The sequence below is a fragment of the Rhamphochromis longiceps genome, linkage group LG1, assembly GCF_057381845.1.
Source record: "Rhamphochromis longiceps isolate RC_006_pf linkage group LG1, R_longiceps_female_GT1.1, whole genome shotgun sequence".
Classification (NCBI taxonomy): Eukaryota; Metazoa; Chordata; class Actinopteri; order Cichliformes; family Cichlidae; genus Rhamphochromis; species Rhamphochromis longiceps.
In genome coordinates this window covers 29,553,677-29,571,526 of record NC_140557.1, presented here as the reverse complement: position 1 = coordinate 29,571,526, position 17,850 = coordinate 29,553,677, and the positions used below count along the sequence as shown (strand labels likewise).

Here is a 17,850-nt window from a genome sequence, read left to right as displayed (position 1 = left end):
CAGTCGCTTGAAACTTTTTGGACCTCAGCGGCTTCCGTTCCAGGTGACACCCATTTTCCCCCTGACAGCAGTCCGCTCCTCGACACCAGCTACTCTGCTGAGAGCGCAGCTAGCTGACGCAGCAGCAGCAGTTAACGGTGGGGGTCTGCTTAGAAACTGGGTGTGAGTGACTGTTGGTTATTAATATTTACAATGAAGAAATTAAAAATACTTCAATCCTGACGTCCACACTGTGGTCGATGACGGTCTGGCGCGGCGTCGGTGACTGACATGGACGCGAGTGACAACAAGGTACAGTTTATTTCAAATTGGTGTGGGGTTTTTTTGGAGTGCTGCTAACGCTTTAGCCTTTAGAAATTGATAAATAACGTTAGTTTATATCGAGGCCCCAAAAATTCGGATCCTTTTTGCATTGCTCTTAAAGCGATAGTGTAATTCAAATGGCTTCGTTGCGTAAATGAGCTTTTTGGTGTCATTATTCGTACTAAAGCTACAATGAGCTTCGGTGTTTTGTCAAGCGACAGCAATAAAAGCACTCCTCTTATTTGGCTAGGAAGCTAATAGTAAAACGGCTAACGGCATTTAAAGCGTTAAGGGCGATTTTTTTTAAGGTAGCACACGGTGTGTTTGTTCTCTATTGTTCCAGCATTTTTGTTTCTGGTCATTTTTTTGTCTTGGGAATATATCTGTGGCAGTACTCCAGTGGTTATGGACAGACTTGCTTAAATGTTAGCACGGCTTGCTAACTAAAGCTAACACCTTTGCTGTTCTTTGAGGGTGCTTGTCATTTTAGTCAGAACGATAGGTGGGCGGTAGCAGTACTTTTTTTTTTTTTTAAATTAACTGTGTAATTGTGATCGTAATTTCTTCGAGACTTCAGAAAAAGGTTTCAGTCAGGTGGGTATGTTTGCATGTTTGCTGTTGTCATCGGAGAGGCGGAGAGGAATGTCTGGTTCTTCTGCATGTCTGTCATTCCTCTGACGCTGTTAGCTATGCAGAAAGTTGACTTTTCTGTTCGGAGGCTTTTGTTGCCAGTCTCTCAAAATAACCTGGCATCAAAATCGCTCCCTCCTGGTGATTTTTCTGGATGAGACAGGTCAAATGCGATCCTTTTTTCTAAGAAAATACATGTGACAATGCTGATGATGTTCTTCTCCTTAATTTATGTGTAACATTCTCGCTGTCCACCCTGGTTTCAGCACACAATCGCATGCTGTTTGCCGGTGTTTGACAGCAGCTGGTGTGAGAATAAATGCTTGCACAAACAAAGGCTTGTGAGATCAGTAGCCCCCCAGTCCATCATCCCCAAGGGATGCACATCTGGGTCTGACCTCATTGCCCTTTTTTCAATCACAGCTGACGCATTAACCATCTCAAAAACGAGGTTAAATCAAGCTATGAATTCTGACCAGCTATGTCTTCCTTCACATTGTTAGCTGGATTCTCTACTACTGTTCAAAATGCAAGATTCACCCAGAGTGCACACAAGGCCTCCATATTGTGGCTTGGCTGATAATTAGCTTATCCTGTCGTACTGTCCCTACTTTATCCTCTCAAACTTAATCCTGTAACATCGTCCTGTCAGCCATAGTATGCAACTGCATACATTTAGAACTACTGCTGTAGTTCTCAACTCTGGGGGAAGTATCGTTCTGGTCATGGACATTGCTACCGTTCTCTGGGGGTCTGGGAGTTTCAGAATCTTTCATTTATGGCTGTGTGATCGTCACCAAACTGGCAGAGCAGGCTCCATTTACCATAACGCTCTTTAGATTTAATGAGCTCCATAGGTTACATAAGAAAAGGTGGTAACTACCCACAGACAATAGCAGTGGGAGACAATAGCTGTCTGTGACATCCCCTGGCTGCACTGATACTCCATTCATGCATCCCGACCAGTTTCACAGAAGTGAGGGGCCATCTTTGTACTCTGAACTCTGTCACCTCTCTTCATCTTTTGCAAAATGGCAACTTAGACCACGGTCTCAGAGGTGTGTCCGGCTCTTGTAAACAATAAAGGAAAAACTAATGACGCACAAGAGGGGTAGTTATATTTGGTCCGTAGTGCTTTACTTAATATTTTGCATTTTGTTAATATTAATCAAATGTATTTCAAATCAAGTCTTTTTTGGGGGGCCTCAGGGCATTAGTGTTTTGCTTATTTTTCACCAGGACCTCTTGTTTGTTTATTTCGTCAGACAAGCATTTAAGGAGCATGTAATAAGCTGTAAAGCGTCTTTGGTGACATGATATTAAGTAAAGTTTTTGACTTCTACTTTGAATGCAAATTACTTCTAGACAAATGGCAAAGGAAACATTTTGAGGAGAGTTTGGAACTGAACTTTTAACTTATATTTTGCTTAATTTTTTTTTAAATTATTGTAACGTTCAAGGCCTCAAACATTATCTTTGAATGTATGATCGCGATTGCCCTAAAAATAAAAATGAATAGAAATTGCTAGTTAGGTAACACCCATTATAAATGACATAAATGTGTCATAAAAATATTCCAAACTCCTCTTGGCTTCAGTCGACCATATAAACGGCAAGTGTTCTGTGTATGTCTCCCTTCCAGTTGGGTGTTAAGTCATATCTCATCTCAATGAAGTTTTATGTCCTTGTGTTAAGGCCCTCCTGTTTGTTTGTTTTGTTTTTTAGCTCTTTAAGACTGTAAACCAACAGAAACTGTATGAGGAAATGTGTGGCATAGTTTATGATTACTACAAAACACATAACACTGGTCAGTCTGCTGGTAGTCAGTGAATTGCACTTTGTCTCTTTTGGATGTTTGCTGCTATAGTATTAATGTTCCTGGGTATAAATTGTCCCCTGTCAGTGTTGTTTTGCAGTGTTTTTAGAATTAAGGTTGTAAAGTGTTTCCATTAGCTAGAATTTTTTTTAACGTGAGAGCGATAGCTTATCAATCATCACAAACCTGCCCGGGCAGAGAACATAGAAGGGTTTTCATGATTATATTGTTATGACCTGTTGCTTCATTCTACAGCTATCTCAAGTAGGTGTGGGGTTGCAATAACAGTACAATAATGTTATTCATTGCTCTCTTTAGTTACATGTGTGGAAAATGTGATCAGCTGGCTCAGTGACTAGTTAGAATTTGAAAAATAGATCTTAGGTGGAGATATGTTTCCGTCTTCTCATGGAGCCAAATATTGTCTGCCTTTGTTCAGCATCTGTCATTAATCTTTCTTCATTCATCTCTGTGCAGAATGTGAAGCTTTCACCTGAAGTGGAACCGTTCATCCCACAGAAGAAAGGTCTTGACGGATCACTAGTCAGCATGAGTCTTTCTGGCGAGGCAGGTGGAGGAGGGGGCGGAGGCAGTGGAGGGGTGGAAAGTACTCCCATTCCAAGCTACCTCATCACCTGCTACCCTTTTGTCCAGGAGAACCAACCCAACAGGTAGTGTTACTCTCCCAAAATGAGGGGACATTTGGGTATGGTTGAAACCTTTAAGGCTGAAACCCCAACTCTTGTCTCTGAGCTGATGGGACTGGTGGTTCCAGTTCAGGATAATTATGGATTTTTCCAGTGTTGCTAGTGTTGAAATATCGCACCCTGTAGCATTGTGGGAAGTCTGGTGACTTTTGAACTGCATAAGAACAATCTGCTCTCTTCTAAACTGTTCGCCACTACTTCTATTTTTGGAGTAACTCATTTATTCTTTGTCACTAAAGTCATTGAAAAAAACACACATTTCATTCCCAATGTTGTGCTTCACAAAACGAGATGCTGATCAGATCCTTGAAACAATGCGCTGATTCTGAACCATTACATTGCTCTGTAATGTAAGACTGTTTAATTATGAATGGAAACCTCCATAGCTTTAGAGAGTTTATATCGAGGGGTAATCTGTGTTTCCAGTCCCTCTTTCTTTGTCCTGAGTGATCTGTTATATCCTGCGAACATCCGTTCTTTTGTTTCCTTCCCTACAATTTGAATGCAAGGAAATGCCCACTATAGCAGGCTGGCTGTGAAAATGTCAACTGGATCGTTATCACCATTTGTGTATTTTGTGCATGTACCCTCTTACAAACCAGCATTACATATGATAACCTTTCCATTATAGCCCTCTTATTTTGTAGAGGACATATTAATCAGTTGTCCCAGCAGTGCTACATGTTTAAAAAAAAAAAAACGAAGACACGTTTTAAACACTGGAAACAAATTCCACAAAGTAGAGATGCATTGGTATATAAAAAAATTTCAGTATTTGCCGATATTTAGCTAACATGCAATGTTCTGTGGTGTACTGTATGTTGTTGTTTAGTGTGCTCAGGGAAGGGAGTATTGTTCTGTTTAAGTTGTTACAGAAAATTTTTAGCTGGCTTTAGACAGCTTTCCACAAAAACCCTGTGGTGGAGAAGACATGCTTGATTTTCATGGTTGCGTTTAGTTGAAAGGGTGTAATATTGGTAATAATCCAACATGTCATTTTTCTGCTGCTCCACAGGCAACATCCCATGTATAATGGAGGAGAGCTGCGCTGGCAGCAGCCTAATCCTACCCCTGGTGGTCCATACCTGGCCTACCCAATCTTGTCTTCTCCCCAGCCGCCTGTCTCTAATGACTACGCTTACTACCAAATCATGCCTGCGCCATGCCCACCTGTGATGGGCTTCTACCAGCCCTTCCCTGGCACCTATCCAGGTCCAGTACAAGCTGGAGTGGTCAGTCCTGTGTCTGCAGATGTCAGTGAAAGACCCATGGCACTGGGGCCAGCATATGGAATGACCAGTCAGCGGGGGAGAGGCATGGTCCGGTCTAATGTTCTCCCAAAGGTGCAGAAGATCAACAGCTTTATTTGGATTTTGTTCTACTGATGTTATTCCACACTAAAACGTTTGCCCCCATTTATCTCTATCAACTTTGTGAGAATGCCCTTTCTTTGTTCTACAGCAACATTTGGGTGTGTGCCAGCCTACAAGAGGTCGTCGGCCTCCAACCAGGAGTGTAGCTGTACAGAAGGAGGTGTGCACCTTAGGGCCGGATGGCAGGACTAAAACCGTAATGTTGGTGGATGCAGCACAGCAGACCGGTACGAATACTGTGGCTATAATTAAAGATATGTTTAATTCCTAGCACTCAGGCTGTATGCAGGATTTATGTAACAATAAACAATGTCAAATAAGAAAGACTTTTAAGTCTGAAGACTGAATAATCTGAGTTCAAATATGACTACGGTCAGTCATGTTCCTTTTTTCCTATCGCTTGAAGGAAGCTGAAGTTGAACACATTCCAGACTTTGTTAGAGTTAATTGCTTTACGTAACAACAAGACTCTTTCCTGTCAGCGAGGAAGTAGGACACAATACCAGTAAGAGCTGGGTCTAGTCCTACAGGTTGATGTTGGTGATGTCTGTGCTTCTAAAAAAAATAAAAACAAAAAAAAGTGGAATGCTGATTTTCTAGTTAGAGAGGTTAACCTTTCGCAGACAAGTATGTCAGCAATATTTCTTTTGCTTGAGTGAGCTAACAAGCCTGTTTAAATAGTTTGACTCCACAGCTGGGATTTTACAACCATATAATAATAAAATGTCACATTGATGGTCGGAGTAAAGTTGACTGAAGTTTTATTACATTTGACGGTCTAAGTTTCCTCTACCTTGTCCTCAGATTTCCCAGGTGAGGTATCAGGGCGTTGTGCTGCCGAGCGAGTAAGTCCTCTGCTGTGGAAAAACCGAACAAAGAGAAGACGGGCTTCCCATCCAGCTGAAAGCTACAACGAGACTGGTGCAAGTGAAGCCGATATAGACAGTGATAGCGGCTACTGTAGCCCCAAACATAACCAGGGAACCGGGGCGATGCAAAGAACAGCAGAGAACGCAGCAGCACCCATGGTATGTTGCCTACTGACAAAGTCCTCCAAAACCAATAAACTTACCTTTGAAATATATATTTTATCAGCAAAGGATATTTTTAACTCTAATCATGTGAAGGATAAAATAAACAAAGCTGTACAGATGTAAGATGGGAAGAGGAAGTTGAATATTTTTAAAGTCACACCGAAAGGTCAGTTACAGTGTCTCTAGCTTTAGTAATGTGATATCTGTCAAAATGTTCTGATGTGTACTTAGAGTGGAACTTAAATGATTGCTTTAGAGCAACACACAGCCTAGAAGCTGCATAAGCCTAAGGACTAATGAGCGAAAGTGATAGGTAGCATGTACATTTTTCATCAGATGTAGCTTAAATTAATTTACAATTTTACAGTAAAGGTGCTGAGGGCACTTTGAATCAGAGGATTTGTTTTTGTTATACTTGGAAAAAGTATAATAAAAGTATAATGTAGTATAAAGTGCCACATTTCCAAATTTCTCTTTTAGTCTATTTTTTCTTTTTCATGTTTGCTATTATAGTTATAATAGAGCCAATTTAAGTACATAGCAGAGCTAACACCAATGAGGGAGCTGTACTAAAGTCTTTAAATTTATTTGCCCACGTAGTGAAACACACAAATGGCTCAGCTTTTTTTTGTCCTTTTGTCTGTGTGTGTTATAGGGAGTAGAGGCTGGTGTAATGACTGGTAAGTGTGGTCTAAGATATTTTCTGAGCTCAATTTCACTTTGTGTTTTATTCTGATATCTATTACGTATCCTGTAGTTATTGTATTAAAAAGGATGGAGGTGCTCCTTTTGTATGAGAAATACTTCCCCCCCCCCCCTTTATATTTACTAGCAGGTACCTGGGTAAATGTAGCATCTCAGGCTACCTCAAAGTCCTGGGTGGACAGAAACGGTCAGTTTCACAGAGCAGATCAGAGGAAGAATCCCGAGCAGAGAAACTTCTCACAGGTAAAATAGATCCCAGTGGAGCAGAGACAGACTTGTTCAGCATAATGTACTTTAAAGAGAAATAATTGTCATGTTTCAAAATTACATAAATCATTAGCATTCTTCTTTTTGTTGTTGCCATTTTTAGATGCCTTGAAATACTGAGTCAGCTATATGTGTGAATTAGTTTATTTTGCTATTTTTGCTCTGGCCTCCTTTCCCAACAAGTTCCCCTCCTTTGATACTAGCTACACAAATAGACCGGGGTTGAGAAACTTGTTGAATATCAGTGGTACCCTGTCTGACTGGTGTGTTCACTCTCTGTTTCTGCCTTTCAGGATTACCACAGTGGGTGTCAAGGGCGTATGCCACTCAACCAGTCGGAACAAAGACATCCGCCAGTAGCAGTCACAGGCACAGACCTCACTCCAGAGCCCCTCTACTTTGAGGTGAGCGAGTGTTATCTGTGAATATCTCAGTACTGTTACCATGACATGTCTTTTTTTTTTTAGAGAATTTGAATTTTGTGCCAAATGGATTTCTGTGGATTTGCTAGGATGAAGATGAGTTTCCAGATCTTGCTTCTGGTGGGGCCGCTCAGCGCAGCAACAAACCAGAATCAACTCCAGCTCAGACACATACGCAACCTAAGCTGCCCAAAAACCTGGTAAGGCAAAACCCCTTTTGAACACAGTTCTCTGTGCCATCATTTGAATATAAGGGCTGTGTATGTGTCCTTCTTATATAGGGAGTGCAGAATTATTAGGCAAATGAGTATTTTGTCCACATCATCCTCTTCATGCATGTTGTCTTACTCCAAGCTGTATAGGCTCGAAAGCCTACTACCAATTAAGCATATTAGGTGATGTGCATCTCTGTAATGAGAAGGGGTGTGGTCTAATGACATCAACACCCTATATCAGGTGTGCAAAATTATTAGGCAACGTCCTTTCCTTTGGCAAAATGGGTCAAAAGAAGGACTTGACAGGCTCAGAAAAGTCAAAAATAGTGAGATATCTTGCAGAGGGATGCAGCAGTCTCAAAATTGCAAAGCTTCTGAAGCGTGATCATCGAACAATCAAGCGTTTCATTCAAAATAGTCAACAGGGTCGCAAGAAGCGTGTGGAAAAACCAAGGCGCAAAATAACTGCCCATGAACTGAGAAAAGTCAAGCGTGCAGCTGCCAAGATGCCACTTGCAACCAGTTTGGCCATATTTCAGAGCTGCAACATCACTGGAGTGCCCAAAAGCACAAGGTGTGCAATACTCAGAGACATGGCCAAGGTAAGAAAGGCTGAAAGACGACCACCACTGAACAAGACACACAAGCTGAAACGTCAAGACTGGGCCAAGAAATATCTCAAGACTGATTTTTCTAAGGTTTTATGGACTGATGAAATGAGAGTGAGTCTTGATGGGCCAGATGGATGGGCCCGTGGCTGGATTGGTAAAGGGCAGAGAGCTCCAGTCCGACTCAGACGCCAGCAAGGTGGAGGTGGAGTACTGGTTTGGGCTGGTATCATCAAAGATGAGTTTGTGGGGCCTTTTCGGGTTGAGGATGGAGTCAAGCTCAACTCCCAGTCCTACTGCCAGTTTCTGGAAGACACCTTCTTCAAGCAGTGGTACAGGAAGAAGTCTGCATCCTTCAAGAAAAACATGATTTCCATGCAGGACAATGCTCCATCACACGCGTCCAAGTACTCCACAGCGTGGCTGGCAAGAAAGGGTATAAAAGAAGAAAAACTAATGACATGGCCTCCTTGTTCACCTGATCTGAACCCCATTGAGAACCTGTGGTCCATCATCAAATGTGAGATATACAAGGAGGGAAAACAGTACACCTCTCTGAACAGTGTCTGGGAGGCTGTGGTTGCTGCTGCACGCAATGTTGATGGTGAACAGATCAAAACACTGACAGAATCCATGGATGGCAGGCTTTTGAGTGTCCTTGCAAAGAAAGGTGGCTATATTGGTCGCTGATTTGTTTTGTTTTGTTTTTGAATGTCAGAAATATGTATTTGTGAATGTGGAGATGTTATATTGGTTTCACTGGTAAAAATAAATAATTGAAATGGGTATCTATTTGTTTTTTGTTAAGTTGTCTAATAATTATGCACAGTAATAGTCACCTGCACACACAGATATCCCCCTAAAATAGCTAAAACTAAAAACAAACTAAAAACTACTTCCACAAACATTCAGCTTTGATATTAATGAGTTTTTTGGGTTCATTGAGAACATGGTTGTTGTTCAATAATAAAATTATTCCTCAAAAATACAACTTGCCTAATAATTCTGCACTCCCTGTATCAGGCAGTGATACCATCCCTGACATAAAACATGAACAGATGTGCCATTCTATTTTTTCTACATTAATAGTTAAATGTGATTTATATAAGAAATATATTTTATTTTTTATTTAAAAAAAAATAGGAAATGCAAACGTTTTGATATAATGGCTAACTATTACTTCATACTTTGTGTATATAGCAAAGTGTCCAGCAAGATTTCTTTATCTAACTAGTGTCAGTGCACATCACCTCCTTAAATAAGTACAAACATTTGGAGTGTATCCTCCTACTCACCATCACTCAGTTGTGACACAATTATGTCTTTCAGTGTGTAAATGTAGTTGATAATTGAAGTTGTACATGATTGAGGGGAAATTGAGAGTGCAGTTAAGATGTACCAAATCACACACAGGATGGAAAAATTGTTTTCTGACAGCTGGATATTTTGTTGTTGTTGTCCCCTGATGGTTGTGTATCAATGCAGCCAAATCACCAAATATTGTATTGGGAAATCTTTGCATCTTTGCTAATGTGTGCATCTACTTTCATAACAGCTGGAAAATCTGCCAGAAAACTCCCCTATCAACATTGTACAGACACCCATCCCCATCACCACTTCTGTTCCCAAGAGGGCCAAAAGCCAGAGGAAAAAGGCTCTTGCTGCTGCCTTGGCCACTGCACAGGAATATTCTGAAATCAGCATGGAGCAGAAGAAACTACAGGTATGAACTCTGCTTATGTTCCCTGGGCTGGAACAGGCTGGAACTCACCACTTCATGGCCTTAAAATATTATATTATTATTTTTAGCACACAAACCTGGTATTCTTCAGTTGTAATTAACCTTTTAAAAATTCTATGTACTTTTTGTCTCTTGTCATCTGACAGGAAGCTTTTATCAAAGCAGCAGGGAAAAAGAGCAAAACCTCTGTGGAGCTTGACCTGGGAGACATGCTGGCAGCTTTGGAGAAGCAACAGCAGGCTATGAAAGCCAGGCAACTCACCAATACCAAGCCACTGTCTTTTACAGGTATCGGGAAAGTTAATCATATGTTAAAAAGTGGCTTAAAACCTACAATACAAATTGGAAATAAGGATTTAAGCTAAATCTATCAAAAGTAAGCTCTTTACTTTGAGGCTTGTAGTAGGTTGTGCTCTGTAGATTTATAGTGATTGTTGCCTAATGCTGCAGAATTTGTGTTGCTGGCTTGGTAACGGTAACTGACTGTTACCTCTGTGTCCAGACAAACCAGGGCTGCACAACTATGGCCAAAATTATATTTACAATTATTTTGTTCAAGAGCATCTCTTAGAAGAAAAAAAAAAAAAAACCTTTCAGAATGAAGTCAGGACACTGCTTTCACCATTACAGTGTATTCCTGTTGATCTTTCTAAATGAATCTTAGCAGGAAAGTAAGATGAACTCTTTCATTCCATTAATTATACCCACACGATGGATGTGAACATATGCAGCAAAGCATTCAACAGCTATGAGATCCCTTTTATATCCTGTGACGTTTTGCATACAGCATGGGTTTTGCTACTTTGAAAAAACTAACTGCACGAGAGGAAACGTTTTTCCTAAAGCATTTGTAACTGTTCTTAGTGGACATGGATCTTTGGCATTAATTCTACTGCAGTTTGTCGTGTGTTTTCAGGCAGCTTGCAGGATAAATCTGAAGTACTCCATTTAACAACTATGTAGCAACTGGCTGCTTTGAGTTACAAGCTCTTTGCCTTCTGCTGTGCATAAAGTGCAGGAAACTTCAAGCTGCACACAGTGGGGAGCAGCTGTGATTGGCATGTGGTCGAAGTTAGGCAGCACTTAATTTGCTTTGCATTTTTTTAATTGGCAGAACATGGAATTTAAATGTTGCCCACCTGCTCATGTTCATGTAATTGCAGGAAGCAAAAATCGTGATCAAGATAAAAATTTGATTTGTCATGCAGCCTTGAACCAAACATCACGACCCCTATGTTCACACACATCTACATATACTTAGATTTCATTCTCTTTGTCTGCAGTTGGAACAACTACTCCCTTCCACAGCTCAGGCTTTACCAGTGTGCCATCTATGTTGAGGGGTCATCAGCAGTCGCACTCGACCCCGCAAAATCCCTTGGACTCCACTGCACCTCGTATAAAGAGAGGGAAGGAGAGAGAGATCCCCAAAGTCAAACGACCAACAGCCCTCAAGAAGGTTAATAATTTAAGAAAGTATATTAAAATTCTCTTTAAGTACCTTTGTGTTAGACATTATTTTTTCTCTTTGTTTATGTAGATTATTTTGAAGGAACGTGAGGGGAAGAAAGGGAAGCCATGTGCAGAACAAGAGTCATCAAGTCATGACGAACATGGGGATGAGTGTCTACATTTTACTGATGATCTTACACAAGAGCCTGCTTCTCAGGAAGGTCAGTGTCATTACCAAGAAGTGAAGTAATTCAGTACCCACGCTTTTCTTTTTTAATCCGTTATAAAGTTCCTCATTCTTATTTGTGGTCTGTTTTTTGTGATCCAGAAAATGGTCTGAGTGTGCCCAGTGATACATCCCTTTCCCCAGCCAGTCAGAACTCTCCTTACAGCATCACCCCAGTGTCCCAAGGTTCTCCTGCCAGCTCGGGTATCGGAAGTCCCATGGCTTCAAATGCCATCACAAAGATCCACAGCCGACGTTTCAGAGAGTAAGTGCTCACTATTACCCCGCGTGAACTGAATAACTGTGACTATCGAATGGGGCAGACCTTTAGTAAGAAATGCCTGGAATGTCTGCAAAAACCAAGTGTGGTAACAAAACTGGTTAGTAAAGCAAATACTTGCCCCACTCAAAAATCACAGAGCCTCTGCTTGTAAGACGCATACTCTGAATGTTATCGGGTGTTTTTAAGGGCGGATCTGTACAATAAAGAATTGTAGAGTATGGCACAGATGCCGAGCGCATTGTCCTCTCTCTGCAAAAATGTATGCCAGCAGTCACAAATACAGCATTGTCCCTCTCTGGCCCCTGATGTGGGCCTATTGTGCCAACCCACTCGTCTAGAACAGATTTAGCTTTTAAGTCTTCAAAAGGCCTCTGTAGCCACACTCCTCCTCTCAGCTATGACCCCCAGGACACTTGTTCCCCAGACCACACCAGTAGAACTTCCAGTAGCAAAGTATAGTAGCATAAGCATTATGAACAAAGAGGCAAACAAAGCTGTCATGAAGAGCTGCATAAACTTTGAAAGTCATTTAAAGCCTTGTAGGACATAAGTCAGTCCCAAGTAGATATCTCCTAGTCCTTTTTTGTTAGCCATAAGACACTCTTCAATTAACTGTTACAATTAAAAGAATGTTTAGCATTTTATTGTCATTTTCATTTTCTTTCTTTCTCCCTCCCTCTTCTGCAGGTACTGTAACCAAGTGCTGAGCAAAGAGATCGATGAGAGCGTGACTTTGCTGCTACAGGAACTGGTTCGCTTCCAGGAGCGAGTCTACCAGAAGGATCCGACCAAGGCTAAATCCAAGCGTCGCCTGGTCATGGGTCTCAGAGAGGTCACCAAGCACATGAAGCTTCATAAGATTAAGTGTGTCATCATCTCTCCCAACTGTGAGAAGATTCAGGCCAAAGGTGATTATTGCAGCACTACCTCCAGCATCAAGCCATATTGGGTCATATTGTCTAAGGTCTGACCAGCTGAGCTGCCAATAGGTTTGAGTTCATATGATTATTTGTTAATATATTTATGTTGCAATTAGAAATCAGTCACATGTTGCAGCTAACAGAGAAATGTCTGTTTTTAAGGACCATTACAGCAGTTTTCATATTTTAGCTCTCCAGCCTGTTTTAATTCACTGTTTGTGGCCTAATAGAGTCATTTTCAGGAACAACAAAAAAAATAAATGATAAAAAAAAGCTAAATAAAAAAACTATACTACTTATTTAGCACTAAACAGCTCACACACTGAGCAATGACGAAGCTCAACCAAAAATGGATTCAAGAAGGGGAATGCAGTACCTGTGTTTGCTAGGCCAATGTGGTTATTTTGTTGCCACGAGATATTAGAGGTACTATTGCATTACCACAAGTAATGTGGTAATGTGTGACCATAAGATCAAATGCACATAGCCACATGTTAGTAATGCATGGCCACAAGATATGTCATTTCCTGCTGGCCATACTGGGCAAGCTCTGCAGTTATTATTATATGAAAGCCGGTTTATCTGCTTTAGATTAATTAGATTTTTTGAGATCTAATTAGGGCAGGTTACCATCACTGATTTCTACAACTAATTCAATTCTGATTCACAAGGTCTCGATTTCATTTTATTCTATTCGATTTTGACTCGGACAGTCAGAAAAATCAGAATTATGAGCATTTGTCTTGGACTTGTACTATCTAAACCTTGTAAATTAAAAATATTTAATTCAAAATTATTTGACTATTTCTTTGCAATTAGATCGTTTACACTGAGTTTGTATGTACAAAAGCAGAGCTGACACTTGTTAGACTTAATCAGAGGTGCAAGCATCACAGCAGATGCCTTTGTGTCAGAGTAATTGAGGATAAAACCAAAAAATATGAAGGAGATTTTCCTGGCCAGGCTTTTTATAGCAGATAAGCACCTTGAAAATATTCTGCAGTAGATCAAAAACGGAAGGAAGTGAAGCAGAGCAAAGTTACAGAGGTTTTATTAGAGACACAGCAAAGTGCTTTGTGATTTGGCATAATTTGTAAAAGTTTACATTTCTTCAGTACTGAACAGCAGAAATTAGGCTTTCTTGTCGGGGAGGAAAAAACAAAAACCCAACACTGAACACAAAAGTAGACTTGACCATAAAAAGCAAACAGATCTTTGATGGGAATCTGGTCTTGAAGTCAAGTGAGAGAGAGGAGGAAGTGTGATTGTTATCATGGTGGAAGTAAAATGGCAAAAGTAAGAGGGAATACATGACAATGTTTTTCAAACATGACGCGTAGTTTTTGTTTTCTTCTGCTGCTGGATCAGTGAATTTTGGTCAGAGAGTAACAAAACGTGCAGTTTGGGAATCTGTGAGATATCGTCTTTCACCACCCGACGGCATGTCCGCGTATGTGCCGTTGTGTGACCGGGGGAGTCTGCGCTTTGTGTATACGTTTTTGCGCAGAGTCTGTTTACCTGCTCTTTAATTGTTTGCTGTTTTAGCTATCTGGCGGTTGTTGAAATTGTTTTGTGAGCTTTAAAGATTAACCCGTATTAACCCGTGATCGTCACTCATGTCACTGTGGGAGCTCCAAATGGGGTGGGGGTGGGTGTGTGTGTGTGTGTGTGTGTGTGTGTGTGTGTTGGTTTTTTGTTTTGTTTAGTTTTCTCTTCTTCCCGAGTGTGATACATTTGAGTCACTGATTGTTTTTCTGTGCTGCAGGTGGTTTGGATGAAGCTTTATACAATGTAATTGCGATGGCCAGGGAGCAGGAGATCCCGTTTGTGTTCGCCTTGGGCAGAAAAGCTCTCGGACGCTGTGTCAACAAGCTGGTGCCCGTTAGTGTTGTGGGCATTTTCAACTATTCTGGAGCTGAGGTAGGACACTCATGTCATTTTAAACCTTTATCCACATAATCTGCCCAAGTTGGTGATGATGATGAGCTCTCTGTATCTTTTTGTTTGTTTGTTTGTTTGTTTGTTGTTTTTTTTAAATGCCTTTCTCAGGGACTCTTCAACCATTTAGTTTCTTTAACCGAAGAGGCTAGGAAGGCCTACAAGGACATGGTGTCCGCTCTGGAGCAGGAGCAGGCTGAGGAGGCTCTGAAGAATGACAAGAAGGTCCCTCATCACATGGGGCATTCCCGCAACCACTCTGCTGCTTCAGCCATCTCCTTTTGCTCCATCTTCTCTGAGCCCATCTCAGAGGTTAATGAAAAGGAATATGGTAAGCCCTGTTTCTGTTTCTTTACTATTTGTTTTATGTTATCAGTGTTATCAAAGAACCTCTTTGGCAGTAGTAGCTGGTTGGAGTAGAGTTCTGTTTATCTAAATGTACAGTATATTAGTTGTTACAAACCTAGGTTTAAAGGTCGAACAGAATTTTCTGTGGATAAATCCTGGGGATGGTGAGATAATTAATGGGGAAACAAGGTAGGCAACACTAAGGTTTAGAGAAATATGGTTGTTTTCTTCGACTTTTCATTAATTTAGACTTTTTTTCCTGAATAAAATTCAGATAGTTCTATTTGGAAGTATTAACAACTCAAACATGTGAAAGGTTGGGGACCACTGGTGTAATGTTTTTAAGCTATTGTGTAGTGTGTAGTTTATTGAGTTACTTTCCTCACCTGTAATGTTGGTGATCTGAGAAAATGGACCGTGTGGTTGTATTTTTCCTTCAGAGACCAATTGGAGGAGCATGATGGAGACTTCTGATGCCCCAGAGCCTGTAGACAGCGAGCTGAGTCGCCCTTCACCCTTAACAGGCACCCAGAGAGACAGTCAGGCCCCGCCAGTTACCAACAACACCGCCCCTCTTGGCGCTACCGTTCCCCAGCCCAGGGCTCCGGCTCCAGAGAGAGATGAGGTCCGAGCTGACGACAGGCTGGAGCTGGCCTCTCAGCAGAGCACAGAGACAGGCTCGTTGGATGGAAGCTGCAGGGGGCCACTGAACTCATCCATCACTTCCACCACTTCCACCCTGGTTCCTGGGATGTTGGAGGAGGCTGAGGAAGAGGAGGATGAGGAGGAGGACTACACTCCTGAACCCATTTCTGTAGAAGTGCCCACTCTGAGCAGCCGCATTGAATCCTGGGTGTCCAAGACCCTGGAAAACCTCCAGCTGGGAAAGAGCCAAGAAAGTACTGAAGAGGAGGAGGAAGAGGATGGAGAAGAGAGGGTACAGAGTGAGGATGATGAGGACCTTGATTCAGCAGAGATCACAAAGACAAAGATGGAAGGCAAAGAACAAGCGGAGGCTAAAAAGCCCACTGGTTGAAATCACTTACACACGTACATTCCCTCCTTCTCACACATCCCTCTTCACAGCAACCAGCAGCCCTCCTCCTTTGTGTCTAGCCCCTGACACAAGTCATAATCTCAGGTATCCACCCAGCTGACCAATGCTCTCTCTCACACACACACACACACACACACACACACACACACACATTACAGAGAAACTGACCAACGTAAAACCACACAGAGTCACAGACCAAACAGCTAACAAAGTCTGAGGGTTATAGATTCACACCAAAACTCATCTGATGATTTTAAAAGGATGCCCTCTTTATTTTTCTTTTCATTTTTTTTTTTTTTTGGCCCCATAACCTGCAACACTTGAATATAGGGTGGAGCGTTCCCTCCTCCACAGCTGAACTCTTTCAGAGTCAGGAACATTTGTGGGAGCGAGCGATGAGCGCTCAGTGACGTTGAGCTGGTGTCTGCAGCTCACAGAGGAGGAAGGTTGGAACCTTTCAACTCACATCTTAACTTTATTCAGAGCTCGGAGGGTTTTCAGCTCTGCAAGTATTTGTGTGTTTGCGTGTGCGCTTTGGAGGCACAGTTTGCATTTATTTTGCTCTGTCCTTTGGCTTTAGCTATGTAAATAATGTGTGTGTTTGTGTGTTTAATTTCACCTCGCTGCTCCAGGAGGAAAAGAAAGAGAGAGGGCATTTCTTTATAACTGCTTAGTTGGCAATTAGCTTTCATCACCGAATATTACAGTGTCAGGGGTTCTGTCTTTGTACCAAAACCTCTCCCGCGCATCAGTTGTCTGTGTTTTTTAATGTTTAAATAAATAAGTGTCTCATTCTGTATTCAGATGATTTAAATTACTTAACTTCTAAGAAGCAAATCAAGCTTTGTGAATATAACCTTGTCTAGGTGGTTCTACTACAATATGTAATGTTTTGTCATATTGATCTTGCCTATTGTCAAATTATTTGGGGTTTGTTTTCCTCTGAATGGAGTCCTAGTTCCTAGATGCTGTCCATGCTTCATAAAAAAAACAAAACAAAGAAAAATGCTCCTGTTTTTTTTCCACTCACTCGTGTTCTCTGATGGCGGGGCTCTCAAGCCGTCTCTTACCAAGGTTCCCAGCATCATTATCATCAACACTGAGATCTTTAATCAATCCCGAAAGTACATTTTCCCTAGTAAATTATGAGACACAACTTGGTTGTTACTTTCTCAATAGTAAAGCACTGAGCCTGTGTGTGTAGTTTACAGCTTCATGAAATAATTGGGAAACTGGATGCTGGAAGACAAACGTGTGAACTAAAGAAATTTGTCTTTGCCCCCCCCCCCCCCCCCCCCCCCCTTCAAACAACATTTGATTAAAACTAAAATCCTCAGTGCTTCACTACCGCTAGTTAAATAAGTCATCACCAAGTCATGCACATGCCTTTGTAAATATAATTGTACAAAGGAGATTTTGATTTTGCATTGTATTAAAAAATACAATCATCCTGTTCTTCAAGCCATTTGGTGGGTTAAACATTGTAATAGTTGGAATCCAATTAGATAAAAGTATTCGATCGTGAATCATGGAGAGGTGTTGGCCCGTCGACAGTGATGCAGTACGTCAGGCTGTATGCAATGTGGAGATGGGACGCGACGGTGTACTGAATATCATACTTGGGATTTTGAAAGTATTTCTAGTTTGATTCAAGGTACGCTGTGTAGGCATATTTTTGGTATGACTTCCATCAAAGTGTTTAAAGTATGTTATTTGACAGCAAATGTGTTTTTTGCACTATGTAAATACAGTACTGGTAAAGGTCTTGTAACTAATGTGAACAAAGAAAAAAAATGGTTCAATGA

At 41.2% G+C, this 17,850-nt stretch overlaps 1 protein-coding gene across 2 annotated transcripts; it reads left to right on the top strand.

The window, feature by feature from the left end:
* Positions 1–56: 56 nt before the first annotated feature.
* On the top strand, positions 57–17,161 carry secisbp2l (SECIS binding protein 2-like). 2 transcript variants are annotated; one of them, XM_085405196.1, is made up of 18 exons: positions 57–291; positions 3,227–3,420; positions 4,472–4,799; positions 4,918–5,056; positions 5,634–5,857; positions 6,519–6,543; positions 6,699–6,811; positions 7,129–7,239; positions 7,347–7,457; positions 9,636–9,803; positions 9,968–10,109; positions 11,105–11,280; positions 11,362–11,494; positions 11,602–11,764; positions 12,470–12,690; positions 14,468–14,622; positions 14,752–14,971; positions 15,429–17,161. In XM_085405196.1, exons 1-18 carry the CDS (start codon positions 271–273, stop codon positions 16,022–16,024), a joined length of 3,240 nt encoding a protein of 1,079 aa, XP_085261322.1. In that variant the 5' UTR covers positions 57–270; the 3' UTR covers positions 16,025–17,161. The 2 variants fall into 2 exon arrangements, with proteins under 2 accessions (XP_085261322.1, XP_085261314.1); XM_085405188.1 differs by having other exon boundaries at positions 6,696–6,811.
* Positions 17,162–17,850: the final 689 nt, after the last annotated feature.